At 38.7% G+C, this 21,326-nt stretch overlaps 1 protein-coding gene across 1 annotated transcript; it reads right to left on the reverse strand.

The window, feature by feature from the left end:
• Positions 1-13,289: 13,289 nt before the first annotated feature.
• LOC110884474 (abscisic acid receptor PYL4) lies at positions 13,290-14,436 on the reverse strand. The gene has a single exon (XM_022132184.2). The coding sequence runs from the start codon at positions 14,315-14,317 to the stop codon at positions 13,700-13,702; it is 618 nt and encodes a 205-aa protein (XP_021987876.1). The 5' UTR covers positions 14,318-14,436; the 3' UTR covers positions 13,290-13,699.
• Positions 14,437-21,326: the final 6,890 nt, after the last annotated feature.

Raw genomic sequence — 21,326 nt, forward strand, 5'->3', positions numbered from 1 at the left:
ATATCACTTACTTTTAGGCTCGCCCACCTAATGTGATTAAAACAATAATAATACTGTGCACAATACCCCACATACCGGCTGTAATTTGGTGATTACATAAACTTAATCACTGTAATTATAACTTTGAAAAATTGGTTTGGAGTATTGTAAAACAATTGATAAAAAGAGAATGACTCACATTGCAGATTTAGTACTGACAGAATATGATTTTATCCCTGTTAACCTAATTTTCACAATAATGCACACAAAACAGGATTAGTGATCAATACAGCAGTTACGATAACTTCCGAGATCAATTTCTCACAATGAATGACCAAGTGCAATACTTCAACTCATTTATCAAAATGACAAACGACAAAGTATAGTACTTCAACTCATTTATCGAATTATCGACAAACGACAAAGTACAATGCTTCAACTCATTTATCGGATTACCGACAAACGACAAAGCATAGCCCAATGTGGGCGGCACTTAGACATTCTTTGAATGTATTGATTCCGGAAACTGAATCGTAATAGCGATCGAGTAATTACCCTGTTCCGTGGCAGCGATTCGATATTAGTGTGTGTGTGTTGGACTGTTTCTGTGATAACTTGATCTACGTAACTCGGATTTACGTCGTTCCAAAGACAGAATTCAAGTCCCAACCCCCTCTATTTATACCCGAATTTTGACACCGTCGCGTAGCGCGAGGGGGTACCCCTATAGGCGTCGCGCTACGCGAGTGGTCACCCTACTTTCATAGAGTAGCCCTTCGTGCATATAGGCTTGCTGTGTCGACAGTTTTTCAATTTTCGAATTTTTCAATTAGTTATGAGGATAATCGTTGGCTAGGGTTTATCCCCCTCTGAGTTTTAGGGGCCCTGATCCTGATTCTGATTGTTCTGGAAATTTTAGGGTTAGTGCAGAATTACTTGGGTTTCTTAATTAGGGTTTCCCTTAATAGCTAATTACCATCCTAATTATTAATTTTAATGAGAGTTGTTACAATTATTGAGTTTTGTTCAGAGAATCTTGTTAAAAATAAGTTGTATAACATTGTTTTAAGTTACAATTGTTCAAAAAGGGTTCACAAGTTAGAAAAATAACTTAGAACTTCAAGATTCCTTGTTTCAAAATTCTGCAGAAAGGTGAACACGGGGCCGTGTCCAAGGTACTGTTTCATTAAAATAAACTGTTTTCGGTTTATTTTCGTGGAATGTCAAGTGAAAACAGTGGAACATCGTCAGTGCATTCAAGAAACAGTAGATGTGGAAGAAGGCCTTCCATTGAAGCTACTCTTGTACACTACGTCATGGAGCTACGGGAAGCTCTCGATGAAATGACTTCGGTAGAAGAGGTCCTGATAGACCGTATAAACTATCTTACGGTGGGGCTGGAAAATAGTTTTCAAGAGATTAACCTCTTGCACCAGAGGTTAAATATTCTTGTAACACCTCCCATGGAACCCGTCCTCCCACAAGAGGATTGGAACCTAGCACTTGGAGTCAACAACCCTACCGGATGGGATGACATTCCAGTGGAGCCTCCTCTTGAAAATCTGCAAGAAGTCCCGGTGGAAGTTGCACCTCCTCAAACCGATGCCAACGAGCCCTCCTTTCTCCTCCCGAGGGAGATAGAGGAGTGGCTCGCTGACATATGAGGAGTCTATACCCGGAGAAAGGAGTTCTATGAAGCCTCATCCAACCGAGACTACTATCTTCTTGGAAATTTTGCTAATTAGAATAACTTGTAGGCTAGAACTCCTTGGTTTGAGCTTCTTGTGCTTACTTATCTAACTTACTAGTATTCTAGGACTATGTATCTCTCTATGGTTTTTAATGAAATGATGGTTTTAAGGTTTGGATGATGTTGTGATGAATAAAACACACTCGGGATGGTCAAGGATAACAAGGGAAACGAGAAACATAGCCCCATGCACGAAAACAGGGCCGTCCGACAACAATTTCTTCGTTACAGTAAGCTCAGCACGGGCCGTGCCCGCCTAACACGGCCCCGTGCTGCACACTCTGCAGAAAATTGCCCAGTTCAGGTAACTGGACACGGGCCGTGTTCGCTAAACACGCCCCCGTGTCCAGGCTTCTGTTTCTTTTCTTTAATTTTTGTTGCAGGCACCTGAACACGGGGCCGTGCCCGGTCCCCACGGGGCCGTGTCCAGGATGCCAGTAACATAAAATTTTTCTTTTAACACCATTTTACACATTTAATCAACCTAAAACTTATTTTTTGGGACACATTGAGGACAATGTGTAATTTAAGTATGGGGGGATGCTAAAACCTTGAATAATGCAAGTCCTAATAACAAGCCTTACACAAAACTCTATTGGAACCGCTAATCACCCCAAATTTTTTCAAAAAATTTCATTTTTTTACTTGTCTAAGTTTAAGTTGGGAATTCAAGTTCTAACAAGGTTATATTTTTTACAAGTTTACAACCGATAGCGTCGTGATAAAAAGAACCAACATAAGAAAATTACGAAAAGGCATGACAAACTTAGTTAAAATTTGATTATATATACTTGATTGCATAAAAACCCTTTCCCACAAAAGTGAGTTTTGAGCCTTTAACGAGCATACAAATACATATCTTTACACTAAATGCTCATTTTTCGTTTCTTGTGTGAATAGCCGCTTGGTTCGTACAACTCTAGAACTTGCCACAACAATACATTCCCGGTCCTTACCAACTTAAACCCGAGTAACTAAATGATGGAGGCATTAGGACTAACCCTTTTTTTTCTACACCATTATTTTTCATTTTTTTTTACCACCTACCCAAAATCCCCCTCGTTAACCCCTTTGAGCCTAAACCTTTTCATTTCTTAACCCAAAACCATCACCCTTTTACCCACCTAAACCTTTTTATTTTTAACCATTTATTTTAGTAACAACGTTCAGTTTTCTAATGATTCTTCCTTATCAATATATATATATATATATATATTGATGAAACCAAACAAACAAACAAGTTCATCAAAAATAACTTTGTTTGAATCAAGTGGTTCATCAAAATAAAATAAAATTTGAAAAATAAAAGGTCTTTCAAAAAACCGACGTTTGTTACGCTTTTCGCCCTTTTTACTAACCACTAACCCAACCACCCACCTTTAGCCCAAGCCTAACCCTTCACCCAAAAAGTCCTCTTGATATTTACAAAGGTATAAAGTTAAAAAGGAGGAGGATTGATTGCTTGGCAAGCTTATGGTAGGAGTAAGTTCCATGCCGCTCTCGAGTGATTCACTAAAAATACACCTTCGGCCGAGTGTTGAGTGATTCCCCCGTGAGGTATGTGAATTTGTATATAAATGGAATTTTAAAAAAGGTATGTTATGCCCTAATAAATAATTTATCTTATGAAAAGTTTTTAATAAATCATGACGAATAGGATTGTAAATAAATAAAAATAAAACCTAAATAATCTTGGAATTCCCGACACTCTATGACAAGCCCAAAACCTTCTCTTCTACCCATTCCATTTGGGAGTGAATAAAGCCACATTATAAAGAGTTTTGCTTGAGGACAAGCAAAGATTCAAGTGTGAGCGTATTTGATGTGCACAAAATGCAACATATAAATTACATCAATTACGGCTTAAAACTAACCCTTTTTTAGTACTAATGTTGGAAAAAGTGTGCTTTTGTCTTCCTTTTGTATTTTCAGGATTAAATGAGCTCAAAATAACAAAAGAAGCAAAAAGACAGCAAAATCTAACATAAATACAAGAAAAGGAACAAAAGTGATATGCCCGACACCCCGACAGCATCTTCCCAAGCAAAACAAAGAAAACAGAAGACTGAACACGCCCCGTGCTCAGCGAGCACGGGGCCGTGCCCAAGAAGCAGCAGAAAAGACAAACCTATAGAAGCTTCTACTACCCACCATGGGGCCGTGCCCAGCGGACACGGGGGCGTGGTCAACTTGCTGCAGGCGCATTTATTGTAAGAGTAAATTTCAAAGTTCGTCCTTTATGTATGTCTAATATATCAAAGTATGTCCTTTATCTTTAATAACCACAGAAAACATCCTTAATGTTTGAAAAACCAATCAGGTTATGTCCTTTACCCTAAACCTTGTTTGTTTTCCCAGTTAAATCAGGTCATGTGAGAAGCACATGAGGGTATATTGGTCTTTACCTTAATAAAAACCCTAAACTCCACCATCATCTTCTCCATCTTTCAATCACCTGCACATCAACATACCCCCTTCTTCTCTCTATCTAACAATCCTACCACCACCACAACCTGGCATATTCAAGAGAGAGTGAGAGATCGGGCAGAAGAGGAGGCAGGAAAGAGAGAGAGAACCGACGGAGCCGGTGCCGTCGTCTACGGCGGCGGTGGTTCCAGCGACCCTCTCGAGAACCTTAGAGGGTCTAACTGATCTACAGCCCACATCCCAACATTCTTCTACAAAACACCAAAGAAAACCCTAACAAAATTCAAAATAACTCCTTAAATCTCATCTTACTCCACTACCAACCTCGATTAATCCACCCATCCATCATAAAAATTCAAATTCTCACATCTCCTCCACCGTAACATCTCGTTACATCATGAATCCATAATCATCATCACCATCATCTTCACACATTGAATCCAAACACCATGAATACATACACATTTTCTATCTCTATATCCATCTTCTGCATACTCACCCACACCGCAACCTCACCGGCTACCTCCCCTCAGAACTCGGCGCCCTTCTCTCTCTAAAACACCTCTCTCTCTAACAACAACTTCTCTAAACCCATCCCTGATCATTTATTCAACGCCACTAATCTCTTATCCATTGATTTGTCACACAACTCCCTCACCGGACCTTTACCGGAAAAAATTAAAAACCTCAAAATGTTAACGTTTTTGGATTTATCTTCGAATCGGTTAAATGGGTCTTTACCGGAAAGTCTTGGAAACCTTACTAGCCTCGCTGGAACCACCGCCGCCGTAGACGACGGCACCGGCTCCGCCGGTTCTCTCTCTTTCCTGCCTCCTCTTCTGCTCGATCTCTCACTCTCTCTTGAATATGCCTGGTTGTGGTGGTGGTAGGATTGTTAGATAGAGAGAAGAAGGGGGTATGTTGATGTGCAAGTGATTGAAAGATGGAGAAGATGATGGTGGATTTTAGGGTTTTTATTAAGGTAAAGACCAATATACTTTCATGTGCTTCTCACATGACCTGATTTAACTGGGAAAACAAACAAGGTTTAGGGTAAAGGACATAACATGATTGGTTTTTCAAACATTAAGGATGTTTTCTGAGGTTATTAAAGATAAAGGACATACTTTGATATATTAGACATACATAAAGGATGAACTTTGAAATTTACTCTTATTGTAATTGCGAATTACAAATAATGAAGAGAGAGAGAGTCAGATGGACACGGGGCCGTGCCCAGCGGGCACGGGGCCGTGCCCAAGCTTCTGTTCAGCCTATAAATAGGAGTGTTTGGAGCTCTTGCAACTCATCCCTTGGCACACCACCTCTCTCACACTTCACCCACCACCCACCACCATCACAACACCATCATCCACCACCATCATCCATTGTCCATCATAGAGTGTGTGAGTCATCTCGGGATCCAAGATTGATCGTAAGAGTTCTTGACAATCAAAGGCCATATTTGCCTAAGTCTCTTACATCACTTGGTGAAGACACGTGTTTAGTGTAATACTTTTTATTTTTAATCTTTTGCACTTTTTAATTGGTTTTGTATTAATGACTTTAATTTCTAGTTTCTTATGTTGAAGGTGATTCTTCCTTATCGTTTGTCTGTGGTGTCTTGGCATTATTTTACTGTCTATATAAAATAAAAGATTTTCACCATTCATATCTCCATGGTCTATATGGAGGTATATTGGCTACCTGGTCGGGGGTTAAGGGAACGGTTTGGTAAGAGTCTTGCCATTATTCAGCGTATAGATCCTACAAAGGACCTGGGTCAAATTTAGTAGGACCTCCTTCAATACCCAAAGGTATTGGATGGCGGGGGTCCAAACTCTTTGATCCCCTCATAAGTTAAACTACTATTAAAACTTTAACCCAGCTACTTAGGACTTTATCCCTGCTGACTCAGACTACTTAGCTGAGGGTAACGTCGCCTTCAAAAGAGGGGCCTACCACATTATGCATTAATAACTTAATTAATTATCTTTCAATAATCCGACCCTTTAGGATTGTATCCTTGCTGACTCAAACTACTGGGTTGAGGGTAACGTCACCTTCAAAAGAAGGGCCTACTACAATAACTAAGATAATCTCTTAAATAAGTGCAAAAGTGCAAAAATAATCAAAGGTTACACTACACACGAGTCGGATCCAAGTGATTCATCTTGTCTATCTGTTTTAATTTTTATTTTATTTTTCAACATTTTAGTTAGTTTTATTTTTCTTAGTTTAAAACCTTTTTCTAACATTTTGATTTGATTAGACGTTGAGGATAAACCGGTACTAAAAGTTCTTGTGTCCTTGGACGACCTCGGTATCTTACCAACACTATACTATGTCCACGATGGGTGCACTTGCCCATATGTGTGTTTAGTGTTAGTAAATATCGTGTTTTATAAATTTAAAACTTAGCTAAAAAGTGTAAAAATGGCTTAAAATATATACCTAAAACATATACACACTAACACGCATCACAGGCGCTTAAGTTCTTGCAGGAGAATGCTTTGGTGGGATTTGTGAGTTTTGGGACACAAGTGTAGGATCATGAGATTTGTGTTACTGATGTATTGCAAAATACATACATTTATCGTGTAAAGTTTGTATAGTTTTTGTTTCATTTTTCGTTGGTTTTTAATTAGAATTAGCTACTATTGATAGTTTGGTAAAATGTAGGTCTCGGTTGCTGAAAAGATGAAAAAACGCAGGAAAATATGCTTAAAAGGAGTTAGCAACGAGAACCGGACATGTCACGGCTGAACGGGAATCGAAAAATGAAGAATTGCTGGAAAAGTACCCGTGGGATCACGCCACCATGTCCTGGAAACACCATCGCATAGCGCTAAGATATTAAATAATAAAATTCAATTTAAACGTGTTGCGCTACGCGACCAGAATAAGGATTCCCCTTCGCATGACGCGAAGGGGTTGAAATCGTGCACCAGTTTGTTTTGTTGTTGGATTCTTGTAAGAATAAGATATAAAAACTTCATTAACCATAACTCCAACCCTAATCACAAACTAGCAGCAACTTGGGCGAATTTCTGGACGATTTTAGAGCGTTTTCAGAGTCTTGGAAGCAGCGGTTGAACGTTGAAAGCTCAAGGAAGCATCTGGGTCGTTTGTTTGGCATTCGGTTCTCTTGTTCTTAACTTCCGTTCCTTAATCATGTTTCTTGTCTTTGAAATACTCTTGTTTTGTATTTAACTTCAATCATGCTTGGCTAAATACTATAAACTACCTAGAATAGGTTGAATAGATTGTAAAGTTTTGATTTTTATTATGGATTATTAATTACTTATGGATTGTTTACAAAAGTAGTCAACTTGGTTATTGATTTGATGTTCATGCATGCTTAGAGTTGTTTGATTATTATTTATTGCTTCGTATGACTCTTGTGGATGTCTTTCACGTAATAGGTTCATGCTAGATTATGGATTTATTTTATAATCTTTTGGGTTAATTGGCCAATACACCTTAGATGCAGTAATTAGTAATTTAATAAATCTAAGTGTTCTACTAATCTTTATAGTTGTGAGGTGCGAGATTATTATTAGGTCTAAGTCAGTAAATTACTATGTAGGGTCTTCGTAAGGAGTCTGAACTAGTTGCCCTATTGACCGTTGTCTAATAAGTCAAATTAAGAGTCCAAGTCTGTCCTAGATTTATAGCCTGTGAGGGAGTAGATCGAATTAGGATACTTTTATAAACCACTTAGATAACCCGTGAGGGAGTCTAGACTAACCAGTTTCCATAACAGCCTTTAGAGCTCCATAAGTGTCTTCTCGAGAAGGGTCGAGGGTCTTGTTCGGTGTCTCAATAAATTTAGAATTAGAAGATCCCGACTCCATAATAATTAATATCCTAATAAATCATTACTAATACAATCCAGGATTCCAGTCTAGGTAGTATTTTCCATCATCTGAGTAAAAAACCCAAGTTAGTTCGTGTCTAGTTTATTTAGTTAATTAATTTAATTAAATCGCAATTTAAGAATATTTAGAAACCCCCCCCCCCCCCCAAAAAAAATATAAAAACAGTCAGTGTCAGTCTAGATAAGTTAGTTAACGTAGTTAAATTGAGTCATGTGGGTTTGATTTTCGGACTTACTTAGCTTTACTAGAGTCGATCGATTCGCTTGTCGGTTAGTAGTTTAGTCAAGTTTAGATAGTCTAGTGTATTACTTAGTGTCTAAATTATGTTAATTTAGGTTGTTTTTATTAAACTACTTTTAGCACATCAGTTACCGAACTGAACGCGATACTAACCTCTCAGATTCTAAACCAGCAAGTGATACTATTCAGATCAGATCTGAAAACGTTGATGTGTGATTAGTTGCAGGTTTGAATTTGTTTGTGTAATCAGAGATAGTTGTAGGTTTGATTTGTGTAGGTGTGATTTGGTGACCAACAGATATTACGAAAGGAATGTGTGGCCAATGACATTAAATTATATTAGGAGCTTTTGAAAGGCTGCAAATTAAAAGCTTTAATAAAGGAAATATGCTGCAGGTTTATCGTGTTGATGTTGTTGAAGATGAAAAGGGAATCGTCATTGATAGTGTTGATGAAATAAGATCTGGTGCAACAACAACAATAACAACAACAATAATAATAATGATGAAAAGACAATAATACTCTTCAAATCAAATGCTAAAAGACAATATTGCCCTAGTCAACTAAGGGTTGACTAACAGATTCTGTCAACAAGGACCTTATTGATCCAAATCGACAACCACAGTGACTTGATTGTTTAATTTTGCTAAATAGGGAATTTACGTGCGATTAGGTGTTTACCATGGGAACTTAAATTGAAGTTTACTCTTTAATATATTAATTTATATTTAAAAACTTATTTTTTTCTACTCGCAAAAGAACCCTCAAGAGCCCTTGAATTCTCAACGACTACCCTAGTTTATAGTTTTATAAGAGTGAATTGCAAGTTTTGTCCTTTATGTTTATAATACATTTCAAGCGATGTCCTTTGTCTTTAAAATTGATGAGTTTTGTACTTAATGTTTCAAAATCTTACACGTTATATCCTCTGAGCCTAACCCAGCTAATTTTAACCATTAAGTGAAGGGTAAATTGGTCATTTTACCCATTACCATTTTAATAATTAAAACAAAATGAATTATATATACATTACATATATCTAAACACACACACACTCTCTCTTTCTCTCTCTGTAAAACACACACACTCTCTCTAGAACTGTCACCTGCCACCACTCACCCCCCACATCACCTCCCCACACCACCATCTATGGTTAGGCATCCCTATTGCATTAATTAACCATTAAAATATTTGGTAAGGATAGATAATGCTAGTAACACTGGTTTTCACGAATCTTGTGCAACACAAACTCTTACTGATCCGATTTTTCAGACAAACCCTAATAATAATCTCCGAACGAAATCACAAATTTGTCATTGTCTACTTCATATTCTGATCATCCTCCACAAATTCCCCTAACTCCCACCTTTAATCTTCAACACAATGATAGATAATCTAATTTCACATTTCCACTATCTAGTGGTTTCCGATCTATAATTCTTCACAAAAATCACTAAAAATTAGTGAAATGGGGAACTCGTTTGGATGTCAGCCTCTGGTGAACGATTGGTGTCGGATGCAAGATACGGAGACTTCATTAAGGCGAAGATGATGCTTGATTGTAACCCTTGGCGTTTCGAATCATCAAAAAACAAAATTTGCTCTGGATGAGCAGGTTGATTTATCTAGATCTGTTGAATCATCAAGAACAAAGTTTGCTCCAGCACGCATTGTTGCTGCCGCCATAGAGATGCGTTCTTCTCGTCCGGCAAAGCACCGACGATGTGACAACCCGAGATTCCAAGACCTTTCCTTTACGCGTCATCTATTTTACAATCCTGTTTTACATTTCGTTGTACGATGTACTGCGTATATTATTTTAAAATGATTTCAATATAAGTAAGTTGTTTGGTGAGTTAAGGATTGGGCACTTAAATAAAAACTCATTATAATAAAATTGGTGTCCGACGAAAAACGGTACATGTGGGCTTGACGGAAGACGGACCTGACGAAGAAGGGAGTTTCGCCGCCCCTTTGATGTTTCGTCGTCGCCGAGATGGGCTTTTGGCCTAAGTAAGGCCCAATCACGATTCGGATATATATTTACGTTATATTCACGTATTGTACACGGAGTTTTATTTAGCGAAACCCTAGTATCTCCTCCTCCTCTCTAATACTGACGACAACCTTACACTCACACAAAGCTTCCCCCTCTCACCGATTCAAGTACTGTCATTCCTTTTCGATTCTCCGGTGAGTGCGACAACACTTGTTTTAATATGTATTGCTTGTTCTAGGTTATGTATAAACTGTTGATTGCTTATTGGCAATGTCAATCATGATTATGGATAGTTTTAAAGAGGTAGTTGGAGTATCATGTTGATGATATAGATATAGTAATCATCTAGGGAGTATGTTAAAACATTGATCTAGTCATACGTGAAATAACCTCATATGGAATTCTGAAACTTGATAGTATTAGTGACGATCTTGTTGAATGTTGGTAATCAAGGGGTTGCACATCGTTAGGGGGCGATCACTGTTTGATGGTAATTGTGTGTTCATAATTAAATGATGATTGGAATTATATGGAATGTAATTGATGACTAAGTAATGATTGCAAATGGTTGTATTGTTATGAACGGAACAGTTGCAGTTAGGGTTGTACATGATTAGCAGCTGATAGGACAACGACGAAAGTTCCTTCGACGAATAATCATGTTTCGTCGGCCTGTCCCTTCGACGAACAATGGTGTTTCATCGGCCAGTTCCTTCGACGAACAATGATGTTTCGTCGGCTTGTCTCTCGACGAATAATGATGATTCGTCGGCCATCATATCGACGAAACTTGATGATGGTTCGTCGCTATGACAGAATCTCACAAACAGACTGTAGTTAGAACACGTATGATAATGAATGACTATATGTTGAGTTTTGCCTGTTAGTGATGACTGAGGAACTATAGATTGGCCTTTATGGATGGCATAATTAACTGTTAAGCGTTGCTATGAATCATATATGTGAAGAATGGTTTTGCATGGGCTTGAATAGCTGCTATGTGTTATTTAGAGATCGTTGTTTTAAATGCACACTGCGAATATAAACTTATACGTGTACACTGCGAACATAAACTGATTTCGTATACATGGATACCATAGGCTTGATTGATTAACTGTGAACAAGTAACTAATCATAGTATCATACCGAGCAAACCAAGGTGAGTTCACTTCTCTGAAAACAAGCATGCGTCCGGTGGGGACAATCAAACTGATAAAACTTGTAAACGGATTTTCGTAAACCCATATCCTTGTAGGGGATATGAGGCGGTTTTCAAATACCCACATCCTTGTAGGGGATGTATTTCACATGCGCATATCCTTGCAGGGGATATGCAACGGTTTTCAGTAAACGTTGATGTTGGATAATACACTCACTTTCTATCACTTTAGTCGCATCATACTACCGGGTTGTTGCTTGTAGGGCAACGGGGTTATTAGTTGATAGCGCTATTAGGTTTGGCACCCTCACGACGTACCTAGATAGGACGGGCGTGAACTAATAACTTTAAATCATGACCAATGTTTGATAGAGCATTGGAGAAGGGCAAAAAGGGCCGTCTGCGGTATCGAGTTATTATCAACATAGCACAACATAACTTATCATAAATCACTACTTGGTGTTAAACGGTTAAAGCAAACTGTGAACTCACCAGCGTTGTCTGATACACTTTTCTGCATGCTTGCAGGTCCTTAGGTTCATGGATGGGAACTTGCTATCTGAGAGTGCTGAAGTGGTCATGGGTCGTAGCTCTTGGATACAAACTTAATGATTATTGCACACTTGTTTTGAAACACTTGAAATAACTACTTATCTTATACTTCCGCTGAACGTATTTGTTTTGGATTGTGTTTGAATTCACCTTATGAAATAAATGGAAACTTTTATTAGATACTATGATATGATTCAATGTGATTGATGGCTAGATCCTGCTACGTCACACGCCTCGCGGGGGTTTCCGCTTGGGGTATTTTTGGGGGTGTGACAGACGAGGTAGGACTCTGGTGGTTGTTATCGGCGGCGTACAAATCAGCAACCGGAAAACAGACTTTGTATCTGAGGAGAAGATATTGTTTGGATTTTGCAGTTTTGGATTAAATGGTCTAAATGTACTATAAAGATAAAGAATAAAACTTGTAATTCATTCTTTTAATAATGTCTAAATATGTCCTGTTAAAATCGGTAATTATAAGGGTGTAAGGAGTGGTTAAACACCTTAGAGTGGCAAACCAAAAAAACAACCAATTGGAATGCGTCATGTCAATCAGTCAAAAGTGTTTAAACTTTGCTGAAAAGTGTTGGAAATGGTTTAAACACTTGCTGAAGTGGTAAACTTTTTTTTTATTTTCTGTTTTTTTTAATTTAAGATAAAATGGAAAAAAGATCAAACTTTTATAAATAAAAATAAAGCATTACATTTTAAATAAAATCTAAGATAAAAAAAATTAAAAATCACAAGGCCATCCATATATTTTTGCGATCTCACGTTTTCTAGCGAGTGTGATTTCCAACATTGCAGGGTGAACATTGTCAGTAGGCCGATTAAACGTCTCCAAGTCCTTGTCGTACATTGTTTGTCGCAACGCCTCTCGTTGCTCATCCGCCAAGGTCAAGTATTTTTCTTCTCGTATACGGCGGTGTTTGCCGCACCCTTTGCCGAGCCCACACCGTACTCCCTAAGATGTCAGAGATTGTCATAAAACAAATTAAAGTATTTGCCCACTTGTATTTTGTGACAGTGTTTGATGCTAGATTGATTATCGTACAATGTGCTTGGATTTTAGTTTTGAAAATCCCTAGATCATTTGAGCATTATCCGGTACTTCAAATGCATTAACTTGAGGGTTTGTCCAATATGCACTCATGTTACAATATTTAATTGGATTAAAATTTTCTGTTAAAACTAATTAAAGTTCTTCTTAAAATGTATGAACTTTTATAATTTTATACAACCCCTTTAAAATTAAATCAAAAGAATCCTCAAATTATGCACAAGTGAATAACCAAAATAATATTAAAAAAAAATGTCACAGTTTAATATTGCATAGATGAAAGAACTCAATGGTAGATCTTGCAAATCACTATACAAAAATTATAATAATCTCATTTTTTTCGAATCAATAAAATAGGAAAAAAGAAACCAACTAGCTGCAAATATTGCAATTTACAATAACAAGAACAAGAACAACAAGATCCAGCACATTTTCTCATGTTCTGCAATACAACCTTCAAAAAAGTGACATACATGGATTCACAAAACTTTTGATGATGAAAATCTACACCAACAAAACAGATAAAGAAGGTTTTAATCGACTGAATCTTCACAATTATTAAACTTATGTACTTTGTTCCGAGACGGGTACTCTCAATTCATGTTCTCCAATCTGTGGGATTTACTGGTACGGTTGTTGCAGCAGTTGTTGTTCACCGGAGTTTATTCTCCGAGATCTGAGCCAACGACTGCAAGTTACATTTCACAATAGTGTCTACAAACACACACGCTTCTTCCTTAGTATTCCCCGGTGGTATATCGACAACATAAGACTCAACAACCACCGTTCCGTCACCGGCCGGTGTAGGGTGAAGAGTAGTAACAGACCGGTAGTTAGCAAGCCGGTGATCACCATCAACAACACTAAAACTTATAACATGTTGTTCATCATCTAAAATCTCAAGACGTTCAGTAGAACGGGCAGCGGGCAGGCCGGAGATGACATGAACTTCTCTTAGGGTTCCGACGTTACCATCTCCGTTGATGACATGGCAGCTTTTGACAAAGTGTTTGTAGGCTTGTGGGTTGTCGAAGCGGCGGATGACGGACCATACGTCGGAGATTGGGGCGTTGATGTGTTGGATCACGGCGGAGCAGCACTGGTTGGGACTTACCGGGTGGATGTGGTGGCGTGCGACGGAGTCTGGTATCGGAATAGTGGTGGTGGGTTGTAAGATGGTGTTTCCACAGGCGCCAGAGCCGCCGGTTACGGTGGTTGTGTTGATTCTGTCTAGTAAGAAAGATGGTGAGTTTTGTGGGTTTGAAAGCATTTTGATCTATTGAGATGAATAGAGTTATAGATCGAACTTGTATGTTGATTTGTTTACAAAATCTTGATACTGGATTATAAATGGTAGGGTGTAGGGGTATTGGTTCATGTGAATGAGTAAAATATGGCTACTTGTTGAACCCTAATAGCCATAAATTAAGGCCATATTGCATTTGATTTCGTGTGAAATTACTCTTTTGACCTTATTGAAATGGCATGTTGCTTTCACTATTTAGCAACTTGCCTTTTATTTGTTTGTATGTTAACGTGCAAATGGGATACTTGTATTTGACCCTTGAGTTTGTATGTATTAGCATGATGACCCTAATACTTTTCGAAATTCGATTTTGAACCGATCACTTAACATTTATTAATGTTAGGATCAAATATAAATAATTCAATAACCTATACATACAAATAAATAAATTAATTATCATAATTTTTGGAACAAAAATGACTTACTCCACTTCATTTTTGTAGTGTAAATACTCTAGTTATTTGTACATTTAGTAGTTTGATTTTATTTGTACCAGATCCCACCCTATATTTATTAATGTATTGTTTTAAAAGTTCAATTCATTTTGACTTAACTTCATAACTCTTCTTGGATTATTTTGCTATAGCATTCATATACATCTATGGTCATTATAACCATTGTCCTTTATCAATAGTGACCATCGTCCTTCCTAATAGCGACCACTGTCCTTTGCGTCTTTTTGTCCATTAACCTTCATTAGACTACATACCAAACAGCCAATGTCGCCTTCATCGGACCATCTAGAAGCATAGGGTTAGCTCTTAAATTTCGGTGTGTGACTAGAAAAAAACTGGCCCTTATAATAGGAACCTAAATATAAAAACAAAATGCATCGATAGTGGACGATTGTCTTATGCCCAACAGTGGGTTATCCACGGATAGAGTGAGTCGACTAGTGATCGTCTCACCGTCCACATCCCTTCAGTTTTTCAGTTAATCAACTTTAGAACTGCTGCTATGAAGACTTATTTGATAAATAGGTTAATTTTTAAGTGTTTTAAATGATTATTGGGTTTTAAGACAATATGATTGCCCACCCAGCACACCCTCAGAGCCAGCCCTATAAAAGCCCCACTCACTCATTGCTCTCGGTTTATACGAGCCTTCTTAGTGAACTTCAAATAGTTACAGAATATTTTCTCAAGAAATCAATATATATGTTATATAAACTCAAATTGTAACCATGCTTCATTGCCGGCAATGCTTTCAACAAACTAAAATCACCTAACCACACGGTCATAAAACTCAAATATTGAGTGAGTATAAGATCTTGAAAAATTGTTTGTATGTAGATATATGGTAGTGAATAATAACAAGTGTAAATACAAAGGGGTCAAAGTGAAATGTTGCAAACAAGTGGGCCATATATGTTTTTACAAAAAGAAAAACGTAATCTCACCAACTTTGTATAAAATATATGTCAAGTTGAGCAAGTTGCATGACATTTTATAATACCAATGCGAAAGTGGGGCACAAAACGACCAGTTCCAGACGAGTCGTCATTGTTCCCGAATCATCCCCCTGCTTGCCTAACTATTTTTCTTTTTATAATAATCGAAATCAAAGCCAATAATTGTACTGTAAAATGCTTACTTTAGAATTCCATTTTGATGTGGAAATTTTAATATGATGCCTTTCTAGAGGAAAAACTATGGAAGTAAGGTATTGAGTACTATTCCTATTAAATATTAGAAAAATGGGATGAACTTCAAATCAAGCAATTCTAGTTTTGCAAGTACCAATGAAAATGCTTTTATAAAAAAAAGATATAAATATGAAAAAAATTATGTATATATTATAGCACAATTAAACCTTACAATTTAAGTATGTTTACATAAAAGTTTCTGTGAATACAAAGAAACTTCTGAGAACTTTTATTAAGGCTGGAGGGTGTGGGATGGAGCCCCTAGGGGCTTTATCAAGACCCGTAAGCACCACGTAGGATCCACGTCAGCCATAACGCCCCCTTTAATTTGCACGGTGTGGGATGGAGCCCCCTATTAATCAAAATTAAAAAAAAAATTGATTGGTGCAAAACAAATGGGCCCCACCTGAACACCCCCTTCCTCCCGTTAACATGATGGCGGACACCTCTATAGCGCGCCCCTCCTTGAAGTGCTCGGTGTGGGGTATAGCGCCGGCGGCGCCATAGTTGGTGAGCTGGCGGTGGTGGCGTCCCCCACACCCTCTGGCCTAAGGCGGGAGGGTGTGGGATTGAGCCCCTAGGGGCTTTATCAAGACACGTAAGCACCACGTAGGATCCACGTCAGCCATAACGCCCCCTTTAATTTGCACGGTGTGGGATGGAGCCCCCTATTAATCAAAATTAAAAAAAAAAAATTGATTGGTGCAAAACAAATGGGCCCACCTGAACACCCCCTTCCTCCCGTTAACATGATGGCGGACACCTCTATAGCGCCCCTCCTTGAAGTGCTCGGTGTGGGGTATAGCGCCGGCGGCGCCATAGTTGGTGAGCTGGCGGTGGTGGCGCCCCCCACACCCTCTGGCCTAAATGGATGAAGTAATAACGTTGTAAGAAAGTTCAACTTGTTTATTAGTAAATTATCTCACATCGCCAGAGAAAAAGTATTAAGTTGATTTCTTCTTTATAGAAGCACAAATCATCCTCTTTAAAAAGAACACATCAGTTTCCAAAGCAATGAGTCCGAATTTGAGATCACCAAAAATCCCGACTTTTTGTTGGTAAATGTGTTCCCTAGACTTGATCTTTGATCTCTAGAACATAAACGAATAAACTGAACTTGTATATAACTTGAATTCGAAATACATGAATGTGATACAATTGAATGGAATGAATTCTACAAATGAAATCTAAGCCCTATTTATAGTTTCTAATGAGTGCGAGTGAATAGACGCATCTCTTCATGAACGGGTGTGTCTCTTGGATTGTGTGGATGAGAATCAATCTTGAAGAGGTGTGTCTTTTGATCTATAGTCGCGTCCCTTGTTCTCCTTGTGGTTGCTGTCGATCAAAGAGATGCCTCCCAAGGGATTTCGCAACCCTTAGGTGGTGGTTATCAAGTTCCATCTTGACAACTTTAGTCCCTGAAGTTTATAACCGCCATCTAACTAACTTTAAACTTTAAACTAATAACTATTTAACCCTTGTACTTGAGGATATGTATGATTAGTATTCCATTCACCCCCCCCCTAATCATGAACATCCTTGAGTTGTTGTAGATCTTGAACTTCGAGCAGTTCTCGCATTGTAGCAAACTTGACTGTCACACCCCCAAAATCCACCTGCGGAGTATCACCGCTTGGGAGCGTGACTGACCAGGATCAAGCCACCAATCATATTGAACATGTAATTAATATCAAGTATAATAAATGTGAACCAATCATTCAATACGATAGGTGATCAAAACATAATCATAGTTTTTAAGTAGCGGAAGCATAATCATGAAACCCAAAGTATGTAATAAGTTTAAGTGTTATAAGTTTAGCAACACATCCACGATCCATGCCCCACAACGACCTGCTCCTCCTTGTGCAAGCTCCAAATATCTAACGACCTGCAAGGCATGTAACAGAGGATCAACAAACTAGTTGAGCGAGTTCACAGTTCACAGTTCAGTAATAGTATAGTGTGAGTAGTAGTATGTTCGTTCGTTATGTCATGTATCGTATTAGTTTCCATCGCGGCCTCCCAGGCAGGTATGCGAAGATATTAGGGGATGTTCATCCCGAGTATTCTAGACTAGGTTTGTTTGTATCGCGGCCTACCAGGCAGGTGTGCGAAGGTTAGCAGATTTCAGTTCGCGGCCTTCCAAAGGCAGGTGTGCGAAGTCAGTCATAATATCGCGGCCAACCCTTGGCAGGTGTGCGAAGATCAGTTCAATAAGTGTTACTAGTCTAGTCGTATTCTTATCGTTAGGTTCTATCAACTGAGTATGTACAATAAAGTAATCAAATCCCATTCCCACCCTGGGAACCCCATGCCTTGGCTATGTGAACTCACCTTGGTTTGCTCGGTATGGTACAATACATTACCCGTCCCAAGTTGGTCCACCGAACCCTACCGTGGTTACCAAAGACAGTCAGTTTCGTAAACATATAGATCACGTACTCGTTGCATACATTACACCAGTGGCAACCAGCAATACACATAACATAATATAAGTCATAACAGTTAATCATGCACCTAACAGATCATAGTTATCACATTGCAAGTATTCGGTTCACATATAAGTTCACATCATACATGCACAATTCACGTTTACCCTCCACAGATAGTTCATCATTCATATGAGTGTGCGATTAAAAGGGAAGTGTGCGGTCCCTCTGGCTTGTGCGATTCAAAACAAGGCCGGCACATTAGTTGGGGTGCGGCCCAATGAAGTGGGCGAGTGGACCTGGGCTTGTGCGACCAAGTTTAAACTCGTGCCTCATCTTAAAGGCCCAATACATGGTTGTGCGATTGGCTCTATGTGCGATTCGTGCAGTGCAACGGTTAATTGTTTATCATGCAGTTCAGTTCATACAACACCCTAATGTGCGATCAGGTGATGTGCGGTTTGTTATTCAAGCCGTAAATCTTGGCAAGGCAGTTACATTCCATTTTTTTGCACAATCAATCAATTACACAAATAACCCACTACCTTAATTATTCAATCAGTTTCATTGTCATCATCAACATTCGAAATCTACCTAATCAAGCACCATAACAATAGTTTCAACATACAATTGAAATTCAAATCATGCTCGTAACCAAGTGCATCAATCACTTCACCCACCCACCCACATGATATTTGACTTTAGATAAATGGAAGTTGTGTGCCATTGGACCGATCACCACATGGGTCGTTCCACACTACTCCATCCCACAATTTATAAGAAGTTCACCATAAGCCTCATTTAATATAATACATAGTGGCCGACATATTTTAATCATCCCCAAATACTATTGGACCAAATAGGTTTGTGAGTTGAACAATTATTCAACAATATATATATGCTAAATCTGCCTATGAACATATACACGGAAGACAAGTAGCCGCCCAAGACACATGATTGGACCGATCTATATCATTCAACAACTTTGACTTTTCCTTGTTTTAATTCCTACGGCCGCCACTTTAGATGTGATTGATTATGCAAGGTGCCAATACATATATATTTTTTTTTTGATAGGACCACACTTGATCTAACCGTCATTCTACCCAATGATCATACAAGTATATATAGTTTCCTCATATTTTTATAATTTCCTCATCATATGGCCGACAAGTATATATAGTTTCCATGTTTATATTTGACCAAAACATATAGTGTCATGTTGCTATTTGACCAACCCCTACTTACTACATTTCTATTGGACCACACCAAAAGCTATTGCTACATCACAACCTAAGTATCATCAAGCAATAGGTTAATGTTTACATGCTGTTACATGCTCTAATCCACATAATAGCATTCATCACACAACAGGTTTTTAAATCGGATATTACATATTATTATCATACGGATCAAAACATACATAATCATTACATGATAACAGATCATTCATGACATCAAGTAAACCGGTGATTTCGATCAAATACTCATAAGAATTCGATTACCAACCTATACGGAACCGTGTTACTTGATGAAGCGGATTCCGAGGTTCAAGACTGCCGTAGAGTTTCACCAGGTAGCGAGAGAGGGAAAGAGATGTCTAGGGTTTCTATCAGTTATTGGTTTCACGTCAAGGTTAAGAACAAGACTCTTTATCTAAACGTTACTGGGCCAAAGCCCATGTGTTTTTGCCAAAGGGTGGGTGTTCGTCCATATGAGTTTTCGTGGGATGGTGTTTGGCCTAATTAGTTTCATTTTACAATTATTAAAATAAAGCATACCTCAACATACACACTTATACACTTATAGAGCAAACCATATAACACATATCCATTACGGTACTATTACAAGCGTGTACGTATCACAAGCGTGTATCGTTGTGAAACAAACAAGTCATAAAAACAAACCACCTAACCTATTAACGTGCAATAAATGCAAGGATGGAAGTCTTGAAAACTCGAGTTGTCACATTATCCCCAACTTGAAAGAAATTTCGTCCCGAAATTTGGTACGTACTTACTGAGGAAGCTAGATAGGTTGCATCATTTACTGGTTTTCCTGGGGTGTCACATCATCCCCCCGTTGATTTGGAATTTCGTCCCGAAATTCAGTAGTAGTAGCTTCAGCCTCAGTAGTGGTTGCATTGGTTTCGAATAACTGGGGGTACTTTTCTGTCATCTGGTCTTCGCGTTCCCAGGTGTACTCTGGGCCACGTTTGGAGTTCCAACGAACTCGGACAAGAGGGATTCTCTTGTGCTTGAGGACCTTAACATCCCGGTCCGTGATTTCAACTGGTTCCTGGACGAACTGCAACCGCTCGTCGATAGTGAGTTCCTTAAAAGGAATTATGAGGGTCTCATCTGACAGGCACTTCTTCAGATTCGACACGTGGAATACGTTGTGAACTGCACCGAGTTCAGCTGGTAGGTTTAGTCTGTAGGCTACTTGGCCTATTCTTTCAGTGATTTCGAACGGTCCAACATACCGTGGATTGAGTTTGCCTCTTTTACCAAAACTAATCACACCCTTCCAGGGTGAAACTTTGAGTATAACATGGTCCCCGACCTGAAATTCCAATGGTTTCCTACGCTTATCTGCGTAGCTTCTCTGGCGATCGCGAGCTGCCGCCATGCGTTGTCGTATCTGTGCAATTCGTTCAGTAGCGTCAACTACCATTTCTGGGCCTGTAATCTAACTATTCCCCCACCTCTGCCCAACCGAGAGGTGACCGGCATTTACGTCCGTACAATGCCTCGAATGGAGCGGCTTGAATGCTGGTGTGGTAACTGTTATTGTATGAGAACTCCACCAGAGGGAGGTGCTTTTCCCAGCCATTGCCGAAATCGATAACACACGCCCTAAGCATGTCTTCAAGAGTTTGGATCGTTCGCTCAGA

This window comes from Helianthus annuus, chromosome 10, assembly GCF_002127325.2.
Source record: "Helianthus annuus cultivar XRQ/B chromosome 10, HanXRQr2.0-SUNRISE, whole genome shotgun sequence".
NCBI classification, from domain to species: Eukaryota; Viridiplantae; Streptophyta; class Magnoliopsida; order Asterales; family Asteraceae; genus Helianthus; species Helianthus annuus.

Excerpts from the sequence above, each read along its gene's own strand:
- LOC110884474 (XM_022132184.2), bottom strand. The coding sequence starts at position 14,317 with ATGCTTTCAAACCCACAAAACTCACCATCTTTCTTACTAGACAGAATC.